This window comes from Capra hircus, chromosome 2 (assembly GCF_001704415.2).
Source record: "Capra hircus breed San Clemente chromosome 2, ASM170441v1, whole genome shotgun sequence".
Lineage (NCBI taxonomy): Eukaryota > Metazoa > Chordata > Mammalia > Artiodactyla > Bovidae > Capra > Capra hircus.
The window spans coordinates 14,484,753-14,500,660 of record NC_030809.1 but is presented as its reverse complement, the minus strand read 5'-3'; the positions used below and the strand labels follow the sequence as shown (position 1 = coordinate 14,500,660).

General features: G+C 54.4%; 2 protein-coding genes across 2 annotated transcripts; one reads left to right on the top strand and one right to left on the bottom strand.

The window, feature by feature from the left end:
• On the bottom strand, window positions 106-2,974 carry TSSK3 (testis specific serine kinase 3). The gene is made up of 2 exons (XM_018057817.1): window positions 2,831-2,974; window positions 106-834 (listed from the first exon to the last, which is right to left on the bottom strand). Exon 2 carries the CDS (start codon window positions 752-754, stop codon window positions 170-172), a length of 585 nt encoding a protein of 194 aa, XP_017913306.1. The 5' UTR covers window positions 755-834; window positions 2,831-2,974; the 3' UTR covers window positions 106-169.
• FAM229A (family with sequence similarity 229 member A) lies at window positions 834-3,176 on the top strand. Its single transcript, XM_018057825.1, has 3 exons — window positions 834-2,524; window positions 2,606-2,752; window positions 2,909-3,176. The coding sequence occupies exons 1-3, from the start codon at window positions 2,388-2,390 to the stop codon at window positions 3,009-3,011; spliced, it is 387 nt and encodes a 128-aa protein (XP_017913314.1). The 5' UTR covers window positions 834-2,387; the 3' UTR covers window positions 3,012-3,176.

Genomic DNA, 15,908 nt, shown 5'->3' with positions numbered 1-15,908 from the left:
CTGGTTCCATGAAGATCTTTAAAGGGAAAGAGAAGTAAGACTGGGGAGGGTGTAGGTAATTTTAGGATAAGTAGACTTAAAGTGTAAAATATAGATATCACCATCTTAGAAGCGGGTTTTTGGGTTTGCTTTCTCCCCCTACTTTATTGGGGAGGACTTGCCATTGCTTTTATGAAGTGCTTGCTAGCCATGGATGCCAACTAACTTCTTCAATTGAAGGCCGGAGAGTCATGTCTGGTTCCAGGAGCCGCTTGAGCAAGTCCTGGCATTCGGCCGAGATGCCCAGATGAGTGGGGAAGGACACCCCCTTCTGCTGCTGCCACAGCATCTTGGGGATGTCTGTGTCGTCAAAAGGCAGGCTGGCACAGAGCATGACGTGCAGGACCACGCCCATGCTCCAGATGTCACCCTTCGTGCTGTCGTGCGGGATACCCTGCAGCACTTCGGGGGCGGCATAGGCGGTGCTACCGCAGAAGGTCTGGCTCAACTCCCGGCGCGATTTGGGCAACACCTTGGCAAAGCCAAAGTCTGTCAGCTTCAGGCTGAAGCCCTGCAACAAGGCGTTCTCACACTTGAGGTCCCGGTGGGCCACACCACAGCCGTGGCAGTAGCGGATGGCCTCGACCATCTGACGGAAGAGGGCCTTGGCCCGGCTCTCGGGCAGTGGCCCCCCATTCAGCACACAGTCAAAGACATCCCCTCCTTCAGCCAGCTCCATCACCAGGTAGATTTTCCCGTCGGCAGACTCCAGCATCTCATACACTTGGATGATGTTCTTGTGGTCCAGGGTACGGACAATCTGGAGCTCCCGAGGCAGGAATCTCTGGATAAACTCTAAGGAAAAAAAAGAGATGGAGAATCAAGTCCAGAAGAGCCTAACTCCTCCCTCTGTCTCTTGTCTTCCAACTTCTGTCTGCCCACCATGTCTGGGTTGTGGGCCTTGGTTCCCTTTAACAGCCTTCAGTGTCAAACCGCCTGGACACTGCAGAGCGTTCACTTCTGTCTTTGTAGTTAATATATTATTCAAAGGAACTAGTCCGTCAGCCTTAGGGACTGTTGTGAGCAGCCTGTGAGACCATGGATAGCAAAGTCCTGTGGGAACTTTTAGGCAAATCTATTGAACTCAGTTATGAGGCCTGATCTGCCCACAGTGTGGTAAGCTAGCCCCTCTCACCTGTGCCCCCTGAGCTGCAGTTCTTTCCATGAGCCCTGTCTTTTCCCCATCTCTCTCCCTTGCATCAGTTCCTGCCCTCTGCTAGCCCTGGCCATGGCCTGGCCAATCAGTTGACCTCCTAGAATAAGAAAGGCCTAGTAGGCTCTGACTCTGCTTCTGAGGGTCCTTCACTGCCTGCCATGGCAATCCACTCCAGTACTATTGCCTGGAAAATCCCATGGACAGAGGAGCCTGGCAGGCTACAGGCCAAGGGGTCGCAAAGAGTCGGACACGACTGAGCGACTTCACTCACTGCCTGCCACATTCATTTTGGACTTTCAGAAGGTGTGATTTTCCTGGACTTCCTCTGTTCCCCACTGACTGACCCCAGAGCCACAGCCTCTCTTGCTTTCTTTAGTTTAAAACTAAAGGGGAGGAGGGAATTGATCCTTCTGACTGGAGGAAGCACCCACCCACCTCAGCCAGCCCTCCCTTCCTCCAAAGGGGCCCCAGCTCACCTTCTGGCCCTCCCATCTTGTCTATAATTTTAATTGCCACTTTTCTTTGGTGTTTTTTGGAAACTGCTTCTTTGACTTTTGAGTAGGTCCCTTCCCCAATGGTCTTGCCCAGCTGGTACCCATTGGAGAGCAGAAAGTCCTCCATGCTGTCTAGCACCTCCTTCCTTCCTATCACCCTCTCAGCTCATGCTGCCTCTGCGAGGCAGCGCTACTCCACCATCGCCCTCGGCCCGCTTCTTTTCCCCCCAAGGACTTCATCCGCAGCCGCCCCCAGCGCTACAACATTCTCCGTCCGGACACAGGAGCCGCGGATGGTGGGGAGGGAGAGGGTCAGACATTTTAAAACTCTGGCCCAATTGTGATGTAAATGCTGTGTGACCCTGGGCCAAAATGGGCAATGCCCCTATCTGCCCTCACCACCACCACCACTACCACCGCAAAACCCAGCATGGGTTAAGTCACCTCCGTGCCCCGCCCCCGCGCCAGGCAGTGGGTCGCAGCCCCGCCTGTAGGGGTTGCTGCGATGTCTGCGCTCGGCCTGGGATGCCAGGCTCTGTTCCGTGGACGCCCCCATCGGGCAGCAGGGGGTCTGCGCGACCCATGGCCAGAGCCCTCCAGCTCCCGGCTCGCCGCCGCGCTAAGTGCCCGGGCGGCGCGGGGTTCCCCGGCTGGAGGAACGGGTTCTGTGAGGTCAGCGCGCCGCAGCCCGGGTCACAATGCAGCCCTTCCCCTCGACGCCTGGGCCGGGACGCGCCGCAGACACCTGCCCGGCTCCGCCTGGACCGGAGCGTCCTCCCGCGGCCAGGGCTCGGGCAGCTGCTTCCAGCCTGGGACCGGCCTCGGCCTCCGGCAGGTGAGCAACGGCCCGGGGGGCGGGCGCGGGGAGGGGGCTCCCGGCGGCCCGGGAGCGGCCTGACCGCCACTCCCCGCGCAGAGCGCCCCGGGGCCTGGACATGAGTGCCCAGGAGCCCCCGCAGGGTCGGAGATTCCCCATTGAGGCCGGAGACTCCCCTGGCCTTGCCGCCGCCCCCGAGTCCCAGGACAGCCCGGAGCCGGTAGCTACGGAGCACAACCCGGTCAGGTGAGGCCAGCGCCCCTGCCCGCGGCCCCACCCCTGCCGGCTCTCCGTCCCCAGACCAACCCGCACCCGCGGCCGAACCTCTGGGACTGATGCGCCCCCTACAGGATGGGGCCGGCCGCCGCCTCAACGCCCCCTGTCGCGCCCCGCTTTCCGCAGGCCGCTTCGACGCTGCCCCGGCTGCCACTGCCTGACGCTGCTGCACGTGCCCATCGACGTCTACCTGGCCATGGGCGGGAGCCCCCGGGCCCGCGCCACCTGAGCGCGCCTGCGCACGGCGGCTCCGCGGGAGCCGGGCGGGGACGGGGCCCGCCGCGGGCCACCACGCTGAGGTCGCGCGCGCGCCGAGCACGAGACAATGATGCACATTTTAAAATAAAAGAATGATGCACATTTTAATAAATCACAGCATAAACTGTTCTTTCCACTCCGGCTGGCCGTGTCTGTCTTATCCCGTCGGCTCGGGCCCGCCGGCTGCTCCGCCCCATCCAATATCACCTTTCCCTCCGCTGCTTCCTCCCTTGGGCCCAGCCCCAGGGGCCCGCCCTTCCCTCCGGGTCGGCTTGCTTCTGGCTGGGCACCAAACCCTCCCCTCTTTTTTTTTTTTACTGGTCACGACCCCCTCCAGGGCCGTGCTTCTGCTTGGGCGCTGCCCTCATCCTTCTCCCCGACACTCCCCTTTGTCTCTCCGGGAAAATCAGCATTACTGTGCTGGACTCTGGGGGCCCAGAAAAGCTTGAGACTGGAGGAGATGTACAGACAACTCAGAATAAAGAGAATGGCCACCTACCCCGGGCCCATTTAATTCTCCAAAGATGGGGTTTGGTTTTTGCTGCCTTCTGTTTTGTGACCCTGGGCCTCTCTGGCTTTGTTGGAGGGATTAGGGGCTGCCCCCACCATCTCCACCCCTGGTTTCTCCTAAGGACTGGTGGGGTCAGAGAAAGACTGGGGAAGAAGTCGTTTGAAAAACTGATTTCTTATTCCTATTTTACAGTTGAGGGAACTGAGCCTTAAGCCACTTGGCCCCTTGGCCAGGGCCCCCCAGGTGGCAGGTGATGCTAGTGCACTCCTCAGTGGCCTCAGACTTAAGGCAGCAAAATGCATCCCTAGGAGGGGCCCATGACAGGAGGGCTGCCTGGAAGCTGAATGAGTATTTCCCACTTTCTAATTTTGCTTTAATGAACCTGTATTATTTTATTTTATTTTTTTGTATTATTTTAATATCAGAAAAAAAAAAATGTAACCCAAAGGTCAAGCTGTCTCCTGTCCCCTTAGATTTAAGGACACTTTACTCAACGTGGGGTTTCCCAGGTGGTGCTAGTGGTAAAGAACCCGTCTGCAAATGCAGGAGATGCAGGTTGGATCCCTGGGTCAGGAAGATCCCCTGGAGGAGGTCATGGCAACCTACTCCAGTATCCTTACCTGGAGAATCCCATGGACAGAGGAGCCTGGCAGGCTACAGTCCATAGGGTCGCAAAGAGTTGGACACGACTGAAGCGACTGAGCACGCACATACATCCCTGATTATCTCCTCTGGGCAGGGAACATGGCTGCCTCAGCTTCGAAGTCCTGGGAAGTCAGCATTCCCTGGCAGGCCAGTGGTTAGGGCTCTGCACTTCCACTGCAGGGGGCACAAGTTCAATGCCCGAGTGGGGAGTGACGATCCCACACACCACACAGCACAGCCCCCCACCACCTAAAAATACATCCCAGGAGGGGAGAGCTGCTTCCCCCAACACGATCTGTCTATTCCTGGGAAGGGCAGTGATTGGCCTGTGTTTGGCCCAAATCACAAGCATGTTCTTTGGGCCAGTTACCACTGTCAGGGAGATGGAAGACTACAACTGACCAGGCTGAGCCACAGGTAAACCTACCCTTGAGCTGCAAGCACAGTCAGGTGATTGACAGTATCACTAGACTAGAAAATAACGGGTGATCATGGAGAAAAAACATTTCAGGAGCAGAGACTGCTTATGCAATGCTCAAGTACCCCTGGGAGGAAAAGAAGCCTGAAAAAAAATGGATAGAGAGTTTGACAGGGGCCAGGGAACAATACAGCTCCATGGCAATGAGGAGCCTTGGAAAGTGTGACGAGGAGTCAGGCCACTGGGTTCTCTTTCAGGTTTTGTCCCTGTCTCAGTCAATACAGGTCTGCTAGCCAGGCCCCTGCAGGACCTCAGCCATGAAACTGACAAACATGAGCCTTAACTCTCATGAAACTCACATGGCCTGGCAATGACCTGATGGGGGGCAGGGCCCTTCAGGGGCCCTTCTGGGCCCATTTCCTCACTAGCTTAAAAAAAAGAAAAGCACCAGCTGATCTCTATGGACCTTCCCAGCCCACAGATGCAGAATTCTTCCCATTCTTCCTTTCTCCCTTATCTCCCTCATTTCCTTTCTCTAGGCTTCTGGAACCCTCCTTTCCTTCAAAAAAAAAAAAAAACAGATTTACTGCCTGGGAGTTTCCTGGTGGCTTAGTGGTTAGGATAACGGAATTTCATTCCCATGGCCCTGGTTCAATCCCTGGTCAGGGGACTGAGATCTCACAAGCTGTGAGACGTGGCCAAGAAAGAAAAGGGAAAATCAAAAACTTACTGCCACTTTCATATGTTTGGTTAGTGAGAGATAACAAAAAATACGGACAAACACCTTGCCAATGGGCCAGACTCTGGAGCTAGATAGTTCTAGAATGGCCAGGAGCAAGAGGAAAGGGCATCCCAGGAGGAAGGAATACAGTGGGCAAAGGCCTGGAGGCAGGGAAGTTTAAGGAATTCAGTTCAATCAACTTACACCAACAACTACCTGGGCCACACCAGGTGGTGACAGGTCCCTACCCCTTGGAGAGCTCAGAATTCAAGGGACTCAGGGATGAGTTAACAGAAGAGAAGCTGCATCAGGGAGACCTTGTGTTTGAACTTGTTCTGTAGGTGACAGGGAGAGTGACAGGCTCCAACCTGGGTCACTTGACTCTATTTTTCTTTTCTTTTTCCATCATGTTCTCTGTTGCTTCTTCCTTTTTCCCCCAGGAAAAGCCACTGGCCTAAACGCTAGTCCTAGATTTGAGTCCTGATTGTCATTTACTTAGCTGTGCAACCTTGGGCTAATTACTTAGCCTCTCTGAGTCTCTATTTCCAAATCTGTAAAATGGGGCTAATAACGTCTGGTGGAAGGTTTCAGTAGTCATGCACCAGGCAGGAATCTCAGGCACAGCTAGCCCTGACCAAAAGAGGATACTGCCTTTGGCTTCAAGGGGCAGCAGAGAGCCAGCTAGCCATCTCCCCAAGGGCTGGATATCTGGAATCTCTCTTGCTTCCCTTTGTCAAGTTCCTATCAGTCCTGCTCAGAAGCTAAGGAACTTGGGAGCAGAGGGCATTTTCAGGGGAATCCCCAGGTAGGAAAAGCAAAACTGCCTTCCTTACCCTAGAGGAGAAAGCTGTCCCCAGACCCCAAAGCTACCCAGGTGGCGCTAGTGGTAAAGAACCAATCTACCAATTCAGGAGACGTAAGAGATCTGAGTTCGATCCCTGGGTCTGGAAGATATCCTGGAGAAAGGAATGGCAACACACTTCAGTATTCTTGCCTGGAGAATCCCAATGGACAGAGGATCCTGGTGGGCTACAATCCATGGGGTTGCAAAGAGTTAGACATGACTGAAGTGACTTAGCATGCATGCAGACCCCAAAGCAGGACCCCCACATCCCAGCCTCATTTTCTGCCTGAGGAATGGGGAGGGGCCCAGTTAAAGAAGGATACTCAAATCCCTGCCTTCCCGACTTCTCTCTCAAACACCTTATTAGCCAGCCCCTCCCTAAGGGACCCTCTTTTAGAAGGAGGGGGCGAAGTACAGATGGACCCCCCCCCTTAGGTTACCATGGAGATGGCAGGGAAAGGGTTGCTGTATCGCCATGGCAACAATTGACGTCAGCACTACCCTTTCTCATTGCTTGATATGAGAGGGGGGCAGCCACCCCAACCGCAAGCAAATCCCCCACAAAGCCTCCTCCCTTTACTGAGCCAATCAACCAAGGGGTCGACAGGCTTAATATAGCACGGGAGTTAAAAGCACAGACTCTGATGTCAGTCCAACCTTGGTTCAAATCCTCTTTTTGCATGGTTTTAGCTGTTTGAATTTGAGCAAGTCCCTTAACCCTGGAAGACTAGTATGTACAATGGGGATAGAAAGCTACATGCCTCCAACGGTTAATGTGAGGACTGCAGGGGATCATGCAGGTGACGGGCATTAGGCCAGTTTATGGGAAGTGCACACTGATGTTAGTGACTCTCTAGAGTCCTGGGGACCTTTCAGGGCATTGTGGCTTTTCAGATATAGACTCACAGCCCCTAAAAGCTTCCAGCATTCCTAAGGACTGGCCCTGAGTGTGAGCATCTCAGAACCGGCGGCCGGGAGCAGAGGGCGGGTATTTCCTTGGCAGGATAGTGGATAAGAATCCACCTGCCAGTGCAGAGGACACGGGTTCAATCCCTGGTCTGGGACGATCCCACCTGCCACGGAGCAACTAAGTCTGAACACACTTACTGAAGCCCACACACCCTAAAACCTGTGCTCCACAAGACAAAAGCCACCACAACGAGAAGCCCGCGTACTGCAACTAGAGAAAACCCACATGCAGCAACAAAGACCCAGGGCAGCCAAAAGTAAAAATTAATTGATTAATTAAAGAAGGAATGGGGGAGGTGAATCCAGAGACAGTGGAATTTCCGGACTCTGAGGAAACCCCAGATGCCACTTTCTTTGAAACCTCATCACATCCGAACCCTGACCCAACTTCCCTTTCCTCCTCCCATCTGCCTCCTCCTCCTAGGCCTTCTTAGCAGCCATCTACCTCTTGAGACTCCATCTGCTCCTCCAGGAAAAAGCATGGATGAGGGCCATTGGGAGACAGCAGGCAATCTGACATCAGGTAGATCAGTGGGTTGGACCCCACAGGGATCCAGGGGCCTCTCCCCACCCTCCCTTGGGGTGAAGACACTGGAATCATTCTCACTCCCTCTCTTTTCCCCAGGCCCCAGTCCAGGTGCCCACAGTCGATTCTCTGATTCTACAGTATTGCCCTGAATCAGACTCCAACTGATATTCATCTGGATTACTCCAGTGGCCCCCCAACCTGTTTTTCCTTTTTTAAAAAATACTTTTTATTGATTTATTTGACTGAGTTGGGTCTTCATTGTGGCCCCTGGGATCCTCACTGTGTCATGTGAGATCTTTCACTGTGGCACGTGGGCTCACTATTTGTGGCACAGAGGCTCAGTTGCTCTGCAGCCTGTGGGATCTTGGTTCCCTGACCAGGGATCAAACCCACAGCCTCTGCAAGGAAGTCTCCTCCTAACTGGTCTTATGGTCTTGTACTTCCTTCCTTGCTTGATTCCTCCAGCCCCGAATTATTCTATAAAGACCACAACCCAGCCATGTAATTCTATTTAAATCTCTATTTAAATGGCTCCTTTACATCACTTGCCCAACCACAAGGACACCCCTGAGTTCACAAAACCTTCTTTCCACCTTTCAGCACGCTGTTCCTTCTGCCTGGAATAGCCTCCTCCCACTCCCCTTACCCCTCAGATCTCCATCAATTGTCAGTCCTCAAAGACGGCTCATCTGACCACCTGTCCGTTCCCTCCCAGAGCAGCTGCTTGTCCCACTGTGTACTCACTTCTTCCCCGATCCCTGCTGAATGCCTATTTACCCATACACTACAGACTCACTGAGGGCGGAGGATGTGTCGTATTCATCCTGACATCCTGGGGCCGAGAATGGAAGGGCTCAGGTATTGGTAGAATGTCTGTCAATTAGACTGGCTACTGAACAATGGCTTGATGGGTCCACAGAGGGGAGGCCGAGCGTGGTGAGGTGAAGGAATAGCAGAGGCAGTTGGGGGATCTGGAATGGCCTCCCTAAGGAACTGACCCTGAAACGAAAATGAGAAGCGGTTACCCACACAAGGACAAGGCGGTGGGAAATATCCCCAACCCTGAGACTGGTCTGTGCCACGATGAACATGGTGCTGATGACACTGTGAAGAGGGAAACATTCAAGTCTTGGAAAGACAGCCCTGGCTGCTCTGTAAGAACAGACCATGGAAGAGATGGCAAGTAGCAGCAGAGAGCTCATTCAGGAAGCTGCTGCAGCCTCCCAGGTAAAAGGCAATGGGGCCTTGGACCAGGTGTGTGCAGAGATGGAGAAAAGCAACTGCATTTTAGACATCCTGGAGAGGACAGGATTTGGTAACTGCTTGACTATGAAAATGGAGAGGCAGGGAAGAGTCTAGAACCAAGCCCAGATTTCCAGTTCAGGCAACAGAGGAAACAGCCAAGCTGGGGAACATGGGAGGGACAGGTATGGGGCATGTCTGCTGTGAAGTGGGACATCAAGAAGAAGGGGGCCAGGAGACAGGTCTTGGGCAGGGAAGAGGGGTCTGGGCTGAGAGAGAGAAGTGAGTCTCTGACAAAGGTGGGCATTAAAGGCACAGGAACCGACAAGATCCCCGGGACATACTACAAGACCCAAGAACACCCATGGTTAGGCAGTGAGAAACAGATGAGAAATTTGCCACGTGGTGGCAACCTGTAAGATAGTAAATAAGTCAAGACTGCAGTGTTTAGAAAAACAACGGCCCAAAAATATTTCAAATAGGAAAGAGTGTGTCAAAGTCGGTCACTGCTAAACGGTCAAGTCAGATAATAACTCATGAGCATCCCTGGGATTTAGCAACAAGGAGGTCAGTGGTGACCTTGAGAATGGTGAGGGAGCGAGCCAGATTGCAGGGGTAGGATGAGGAAGTAGAAACAACATGTGCCCACAACTCTTTCAGGAATCTTGGCTGTGAAGGGGAGTTGGAGAAGGACCCAGGGTCGAAGGAAGGATTTCTTCTTTTTCAAAGATAGGAAAGACTAGAGCCTGTTTGTTTGCTGCTGGGAAAGAGGCATCAGGGAGTCAGAGGCTGGAGACAGGGAAAGGAGGAAGGGAAGAGAGGAGGGAAATTCCCCAAGGAGAGAAAAGAGAAGGTGAAATCCCCAAATATGGCCACACAATGGGGTGGGGGGACAAGCCTGTACAGGACTCCGGGGACTCCGAATAGCTGCCCACTCTTCCCAGCAGCCAGTGTGAGTCACTGGGGGAAACAGCCCAAACTGGCAGTGTAGGAAAGGGCACAAGGCCAACATGTTCCCCAGGGGGTAGGGGAGAAGGGCCCAGCCTGGGCTATGAGCCCTGAACCCCATGCCCTGAGTAGGACAAGGGCACAGGGAAGTTGTCTCACCCTTTGTAGGGGCAGGTAGAGTAAACTGGCTTTTCGCTGTCCCTCTCTGAATCAGTTTCCCTTTCTGCAAAAAAACTTAGGTTAGGGTTTTTAACTTTTTTGGGGGGCAGGAGGGTGGGACAGGTATCAGGGACCCTTTCTAGATTTCTAGATTCCTTTCAGAAATATATGTGTATTTGAACTTGGCAGACAGTTTAGTGAAGACCCACAGACTCATCCCTGGCTTCCAGATAAGAATTCTGAACTAGAGTTGGCTGAGGAGTTTTCTGCCTCTGATTTAAGAGTTTCCTGAAGCAAGGGAAAGGCTCCTGTAAGGGCCAGCGGGGCAGAGGTGGGGAGCTCTGAAGCCTGGAAACAGTGAGGCCTTTTGAGGTGTGGCGTCTTCCTGAGCACACCATCAGGGATGTGTAAGCAGAAGATGGAGGCCCCTGGTTGAAATAAAAGGAAGGGTTAATCCAAACAGCAGCTGACCTTTCCTGGGCCCCTCTTGCTGCCTCTGTCCTTGTCTTTCTGTCCCTGACCCTGCAGGACTAGCGTCTCAGGAAATCCCCCAGCAGTGGTGATCAACCCCCTCCCCCTGAAGTGGCTGGTGAAGAAAGACCACCTACTAGACCCCGCCAGAAGGCCTGGTGCTGCCCCAGTCCGCTGGGACAGCTGAGGCCTCCTGCTAAAAACAGCGGGGCCCGAGGGGAATATGGTCTTTCAGGCCTCCCCCTCCACGTCCCAGCAGGTACTAAAAGAGGCCGAAGAGGACCAGACAGCCTGGACACTATGCTATTCACCGAGACTGCCCACTTGGTGGTGAATTTTCTTGTGTCCTGGTGAAGGGGTCCAGAATAGGGTGCCGGCGAGATAAAGGCCCCCGGTCTGGCAGCTAGGAGGGAGGAGGAGCACAGGTCCTTGGGAAGACCCCGAGAGGGGCCTCCAATCTCCCTCCTCCCAGCGCATCGCGCCTCCTGGGGTGACCGCTGCCCGGTCTCCCCTACGGGCGCCCCCAGGCCACGCCCCGGCACTGCCTGGACTAGGAGTTATGTTTCTAGGGCTGCCGGAGCACGGTCTTGCCGGCGCCCGCCGCCCGCCGAGGCCTGGGCGACTACTGAATGAGCCCGCAGCGCAGCCGCCCCTCGGGCTCCGCCTGGCACTGGCCTGCGCACAACCTGCTACCGCTGCCGGGGGCCACTGGGGTGGCGGACGTGCCCCAGGTTCACTGGCCCAGCTGCTACGGCGCGCGCCCGCGCCTCCTATGAACGCGCGGGGCGGGGCGGGGCGGAGGCGGAGGCCCCCGGGAGGGCGGGGCGGAGGCCCCGAGAGGGGAGGGGCGGGGCCTACGGCGGGGGCGGGGTCTGTGGAAGGGGCGGATCCCCAGACCCGAGGGTCGGTCAGGGGTTGGATAGGCTGGCTTGACTGTACCTGGGAGGGAGAGGAGGGAGCGGAACTGGGTGGTTAAGGGTGGGGCCTGAAGCGGCTGTCCACGGAAGGCAGTGGGCGTAATCTCAGAGCGAGTGGGATTTCCCCCCGTCCTGGCGGCCCAGTTTTCCCTCCCTTGGTGGAAGCACCGGTGGCAGAATATTAACTACCAATACCTGGGCGGGAGGAAGGGAGATCTAGCTCCCCGGCACGCCCGAGAGCCGGTGAAGGGCGGGGCCCGTAGAGGGCGCGACCTTGGAGGGGCGGGCCTAGAGGCGGGGCCTGGCGGAGGTAAGGGTGGGGAAGGGTGATGCCCCGACACGAGGTCAGTCCGCCTTGCCTTCCAGACTCGAGGACCCAGAGGGAATGAGCCGCAGTGAGAAAGGCTCGGCGTGGGTTTCTGCGAGGTTATTCATCCCTGCCCTTTTCAAACCACCACAGACATTTTTTTAGGAGATTGACAGATTGGTCTCTATTAAAATTCTGTTCATCAAAAGACGACTAAAGAGGTAGAATAGAGTTTCAAAGAGGGCTCTTCAAACACAATGCCAACTTGAACCCAGCGCAGGGAGTGTGGAAGCCAGAATAGATCATGCCCTTGGCCATCAACTGGGTCAGTTTCAGGACAAGAGTGACCCCAGCCCCAGGCTTGGTGACCAAGCTGAATGACCAAAGTGAACTGGTCTGCTTGAAGGACACTCTCCCGTGTGTGTCTGTGTGTGCTTCACATTTGGGGGCATCTCTGAATGTTGCATCACTTCAGAACATGGTTCTGTTTCTCTGTGTCTGTCTGTCTCTGGTCTCTGTGTCCATTCATTTATTCAGCAAGTTATTTATCAGGGCCTGTTTTAGAGGGTTGTGTCAGATTTATATTCTGACTCACTGAGTTCAAGTTGGTGAAAAGAATAGTTGAGGCTCCCTCATGGAGCTTACATTCTGATGGGGAAACAACAATAAAGAGAAGTCAGAGATAAACAGTGTGCTGTGTTTGAGAAGGATGAAGTGGGCCAAGTGCTATGTTGTATGGAGAGGGCACAGCCTGTGTCTTGTTCACAGATCTAGAACAATGCCTGACTCATAACAGGGGCTTACTAAAGGGTGCATGAATGGATGGGTTGGCCAGGAGGTCCTATCTGAGGAGGTAACTGTAGATCAAGGCTTGAAGGGTGAGAGAGCAGCCCCTCCAGACTCTGGGAAGAATGTTCTGGCTTGAGGGAACAGCCTGCATGTTTGTCTCTTGGGTGGCCCTTTGGCTTTAGCTATCTATCTTGTAATACCCCTTTGGCTATGTCTCTCTGTTGTCCCTCTGATGTTGGGAGTCGGGGGTGGTGGGTGGGGGTAGGGGGATGGGGATGAGATGGGTTTCAACAGGGCCCTCCAAGGTCTCTGGAAATGAGGTCACTGCCGAGTTGATTCACTCCACTAGCCCACTCTGGCCTAACCTGCCTGGTCTGGACATTCCCCTGGAAGCAACCCCTCCCCTCGGCAGCCTCAGTCCCACGATCTCTGGCTCCTTCCCAGGATAGCATCCTGCAGTCCGGAAGGAAGTCCTTCGTCCTGTGTAACCACAGTCCCTGCTGGGGCAACCACAGCCCTTTCCTCTCATTCTGCCCCACGGACAGAGGGGAGGAGATGGGCTGGCCCTGTGGCAGCAGATCCTGCCTGGACAGACAGCCCAGTAAGGACCTGACAGAGTGAAAGTGGCAACCCCTCTGCAACCACAGGGAGGGGAACCTCAGAGGGGCAAAGACGATCACGCATCTCAGGAGCCTCTGCCACATCCATTATTTCTTTTAATCCTTCAACATTCCATTTTATAGATGGAAATTCAGGCAGGTCCAGAGAGGAAAACGGGGCAGAACTGGGACCACAACCCAGGTCTCTTGATAAAATAGTTATAATCATAACACTTAATATTTATTCCACATTTACTTTCAGCCAGTTATTATGCTAAAATTTTTCATGCTTCATTACAACCTTTGAGGTAGTTACCATTGATGTTCCCATTATCCTCATATAAGGAGACTGAGGCTCAGAGCCATTAAGTGATTTGTCCAAGGACACCCACAAGTTCGCAGCAGAGCTGCACAGGAGCCAGGACAGTCCGGTGCGCTCAGCTGCACACCCTGTGCCCCAGGTCCCAGAGGAGTGTCACTGATGCCTGTTTTCCAGGAATCTGGGGAGATAGCCTCAGGTTCATCACATGATGGTCCCGAGGCTGACTTGTGCCAAGCCAGGATGAGCAGGAAGATGGCCCAGGAGTACTGCACAGTCCTCTGTCCCCTTTCTGTGGGTGAAGATTGTCCCTTCGTCCTCTCCTGGATCTCTGTGTTCCCACCCTTCACTGACCAAATAAAGCAGCTTTCACCACTCTCTGACTCTCCCTACTTTGGGGGGTAATGATCTGTGTCCTCCCCAGCCACACACACTGAGTTAGATCGAACCCACAGAGCTGGGAGGACCTTTGCAGCCACCCTTGAATGTCCTGCTGCACCCATGACCCGCCATGGGGTACGCTGGGTGAACCCAACATGTTCCAGCTCCCCAGACTCTCACAGGTCATAGAAAAAGGCAGAGGCATACGCTAGCTCAGTAAGGTGCCACAGGAGAGTGACATTAGTTTGTTTGGGGCAGTGACTCCTCTGTGAGGTCAGGAAACCCCCACCACCCCTTTTTTTAACCGTACTACATGGCATGTGGGATCTTAATTCCCTGACTAGAGATCAGGGGTCAAACCCATGCCCCCTTCAGTGGAAGCTCAGAGTCTTAACCACTGGGCTGCCAGGGAAGACCCCCAGGAAAGCCTTCTGGAGGAGTTCCTTGAGTTGAGTCTCCACAGATGGGCAGGCCCTGGGTGTAGCTACACAGGAGGAAGCAATCCAAGCAGAACTGGCAGCATGGAGAAAGGTTTGGTGATTTGCAGGCTGCAGTGGTGTCGTTGAAGCTGTCATCCCGCTGAGGGAACCATGAGTCTGGCAGCCAGGGCTCTCTGCCTAAGGTGGAGCTAGCTGGGCCTGGAGCTTCTAGGACCTTGAAAACCAGGACGAGGGGCTGGACATGCACTGGGAGGAAGTAGAAAGCCTTGGAAAGGTTTAAAGCAAGGGAGGAACATGATCCCCTCGTGGCATCTCTAGGCCTACAGCCCTCCCAGGGTCTCAGAGTCCACTCTGGTGGGCAATGAGTGGTCTCCGGCCCTCAGCTAGGTCCAAGGCCCCAGGCACCTGTCCCTGTCCTCTGTGGACTCTCTTGCAGGGCCTACCTGGGACTGAGGCTGGGAGTGGATCAGCTCAAGCCCCCCTGCAGGGATCCGGCAGAGGGGGCTGATGGCTTGAGCCATCTTTGGGCAGGTACCCTGACTCAACTGCTCTGTGGTCAACAGCATCCCTCTCCCACTTCATAAGACCCACTTGTGACCCATCCCCTGTCCTTTTGGGGGGATGTCTCAGTCATATTAGCAGGTAACTGCAGGACAGTAGCCCCCACTTCCCATACCCAGTGGGCCCCCAGAGTCGGCTCCCTTCCTCCTCTAGCCCCCCTCCCTCCAACGGAACCTCGTCCCCATCTCTGGTGTTCTCCACTCCCTGAATGTCTCTGCACTTTCTCTCTACTTCTGCCCTCTGCTCTTGCCTAGTTCAGGCCACCTTCACGTTGTCTGGACCAGTCTGACCAACTGTTCCCTGGTTTATATGGCCTCCAACTCTGTCCTTTTTTGATCTGTGTCCTGAGCCTGTTGTTCTGTGTCTTTAGGTCCCTTTAGACATCCAGGGTGGTCTCCAAGGGAGCCAGAGTTCTGGAGAGATCTGGCTGAAGATAGAGATTTCATAATGGTCAGCATACAGATTGTCCTATAGATACACATACAGAAGGACAGAGAAGAGAGACAGACACAGATAGACACACACATACAGGGATCTTCTCTCCAACACAGATTTCACTCCAGATGCCTAGATCCTAACAGCATTCCAAAGGCACCTCGACTTAACCTTTTCCAAAGCTGACCTCTCCATTTCTATGGTGCCCCACTGCTCCTCCTCTAGACCTCCTATGTGTGACTGGGCACCTCTTTCCCCCCATTTCCCAAGCCAGACCCTCAGGCACCATCCTTGGCCCTGCCTCCTGACTCCCATCATCCTGTATTTTGTTAAGACTTGTCACTTCTGCCCCCTAAACCCCTCCTATACCTCTCCTCCTCTGTCTTCCTCCACCTTCAGCAGCATCTGACCTGGCAGATCACACATTCCTTCTAGAAGCCATTTCCTCCCTCGGTCTTCAGGATACCCTGCTCCTGGTTCTCTTCCTTTCTCTGCCCATGAGCTGAATCCACCTGCTGGCTCCCCGTCCAGAGTCTCAATGCTGGAGAGGCCCTGGCGGTGTCTTCTTGAGCCGCTTCTCTCAGTGGATCCCGTCCAGTCCTGTGGCTTCAACTCTGGGAGGCTGCAAAAACTCACCTTTGGAGTCCAGGCTCATAGATCTAT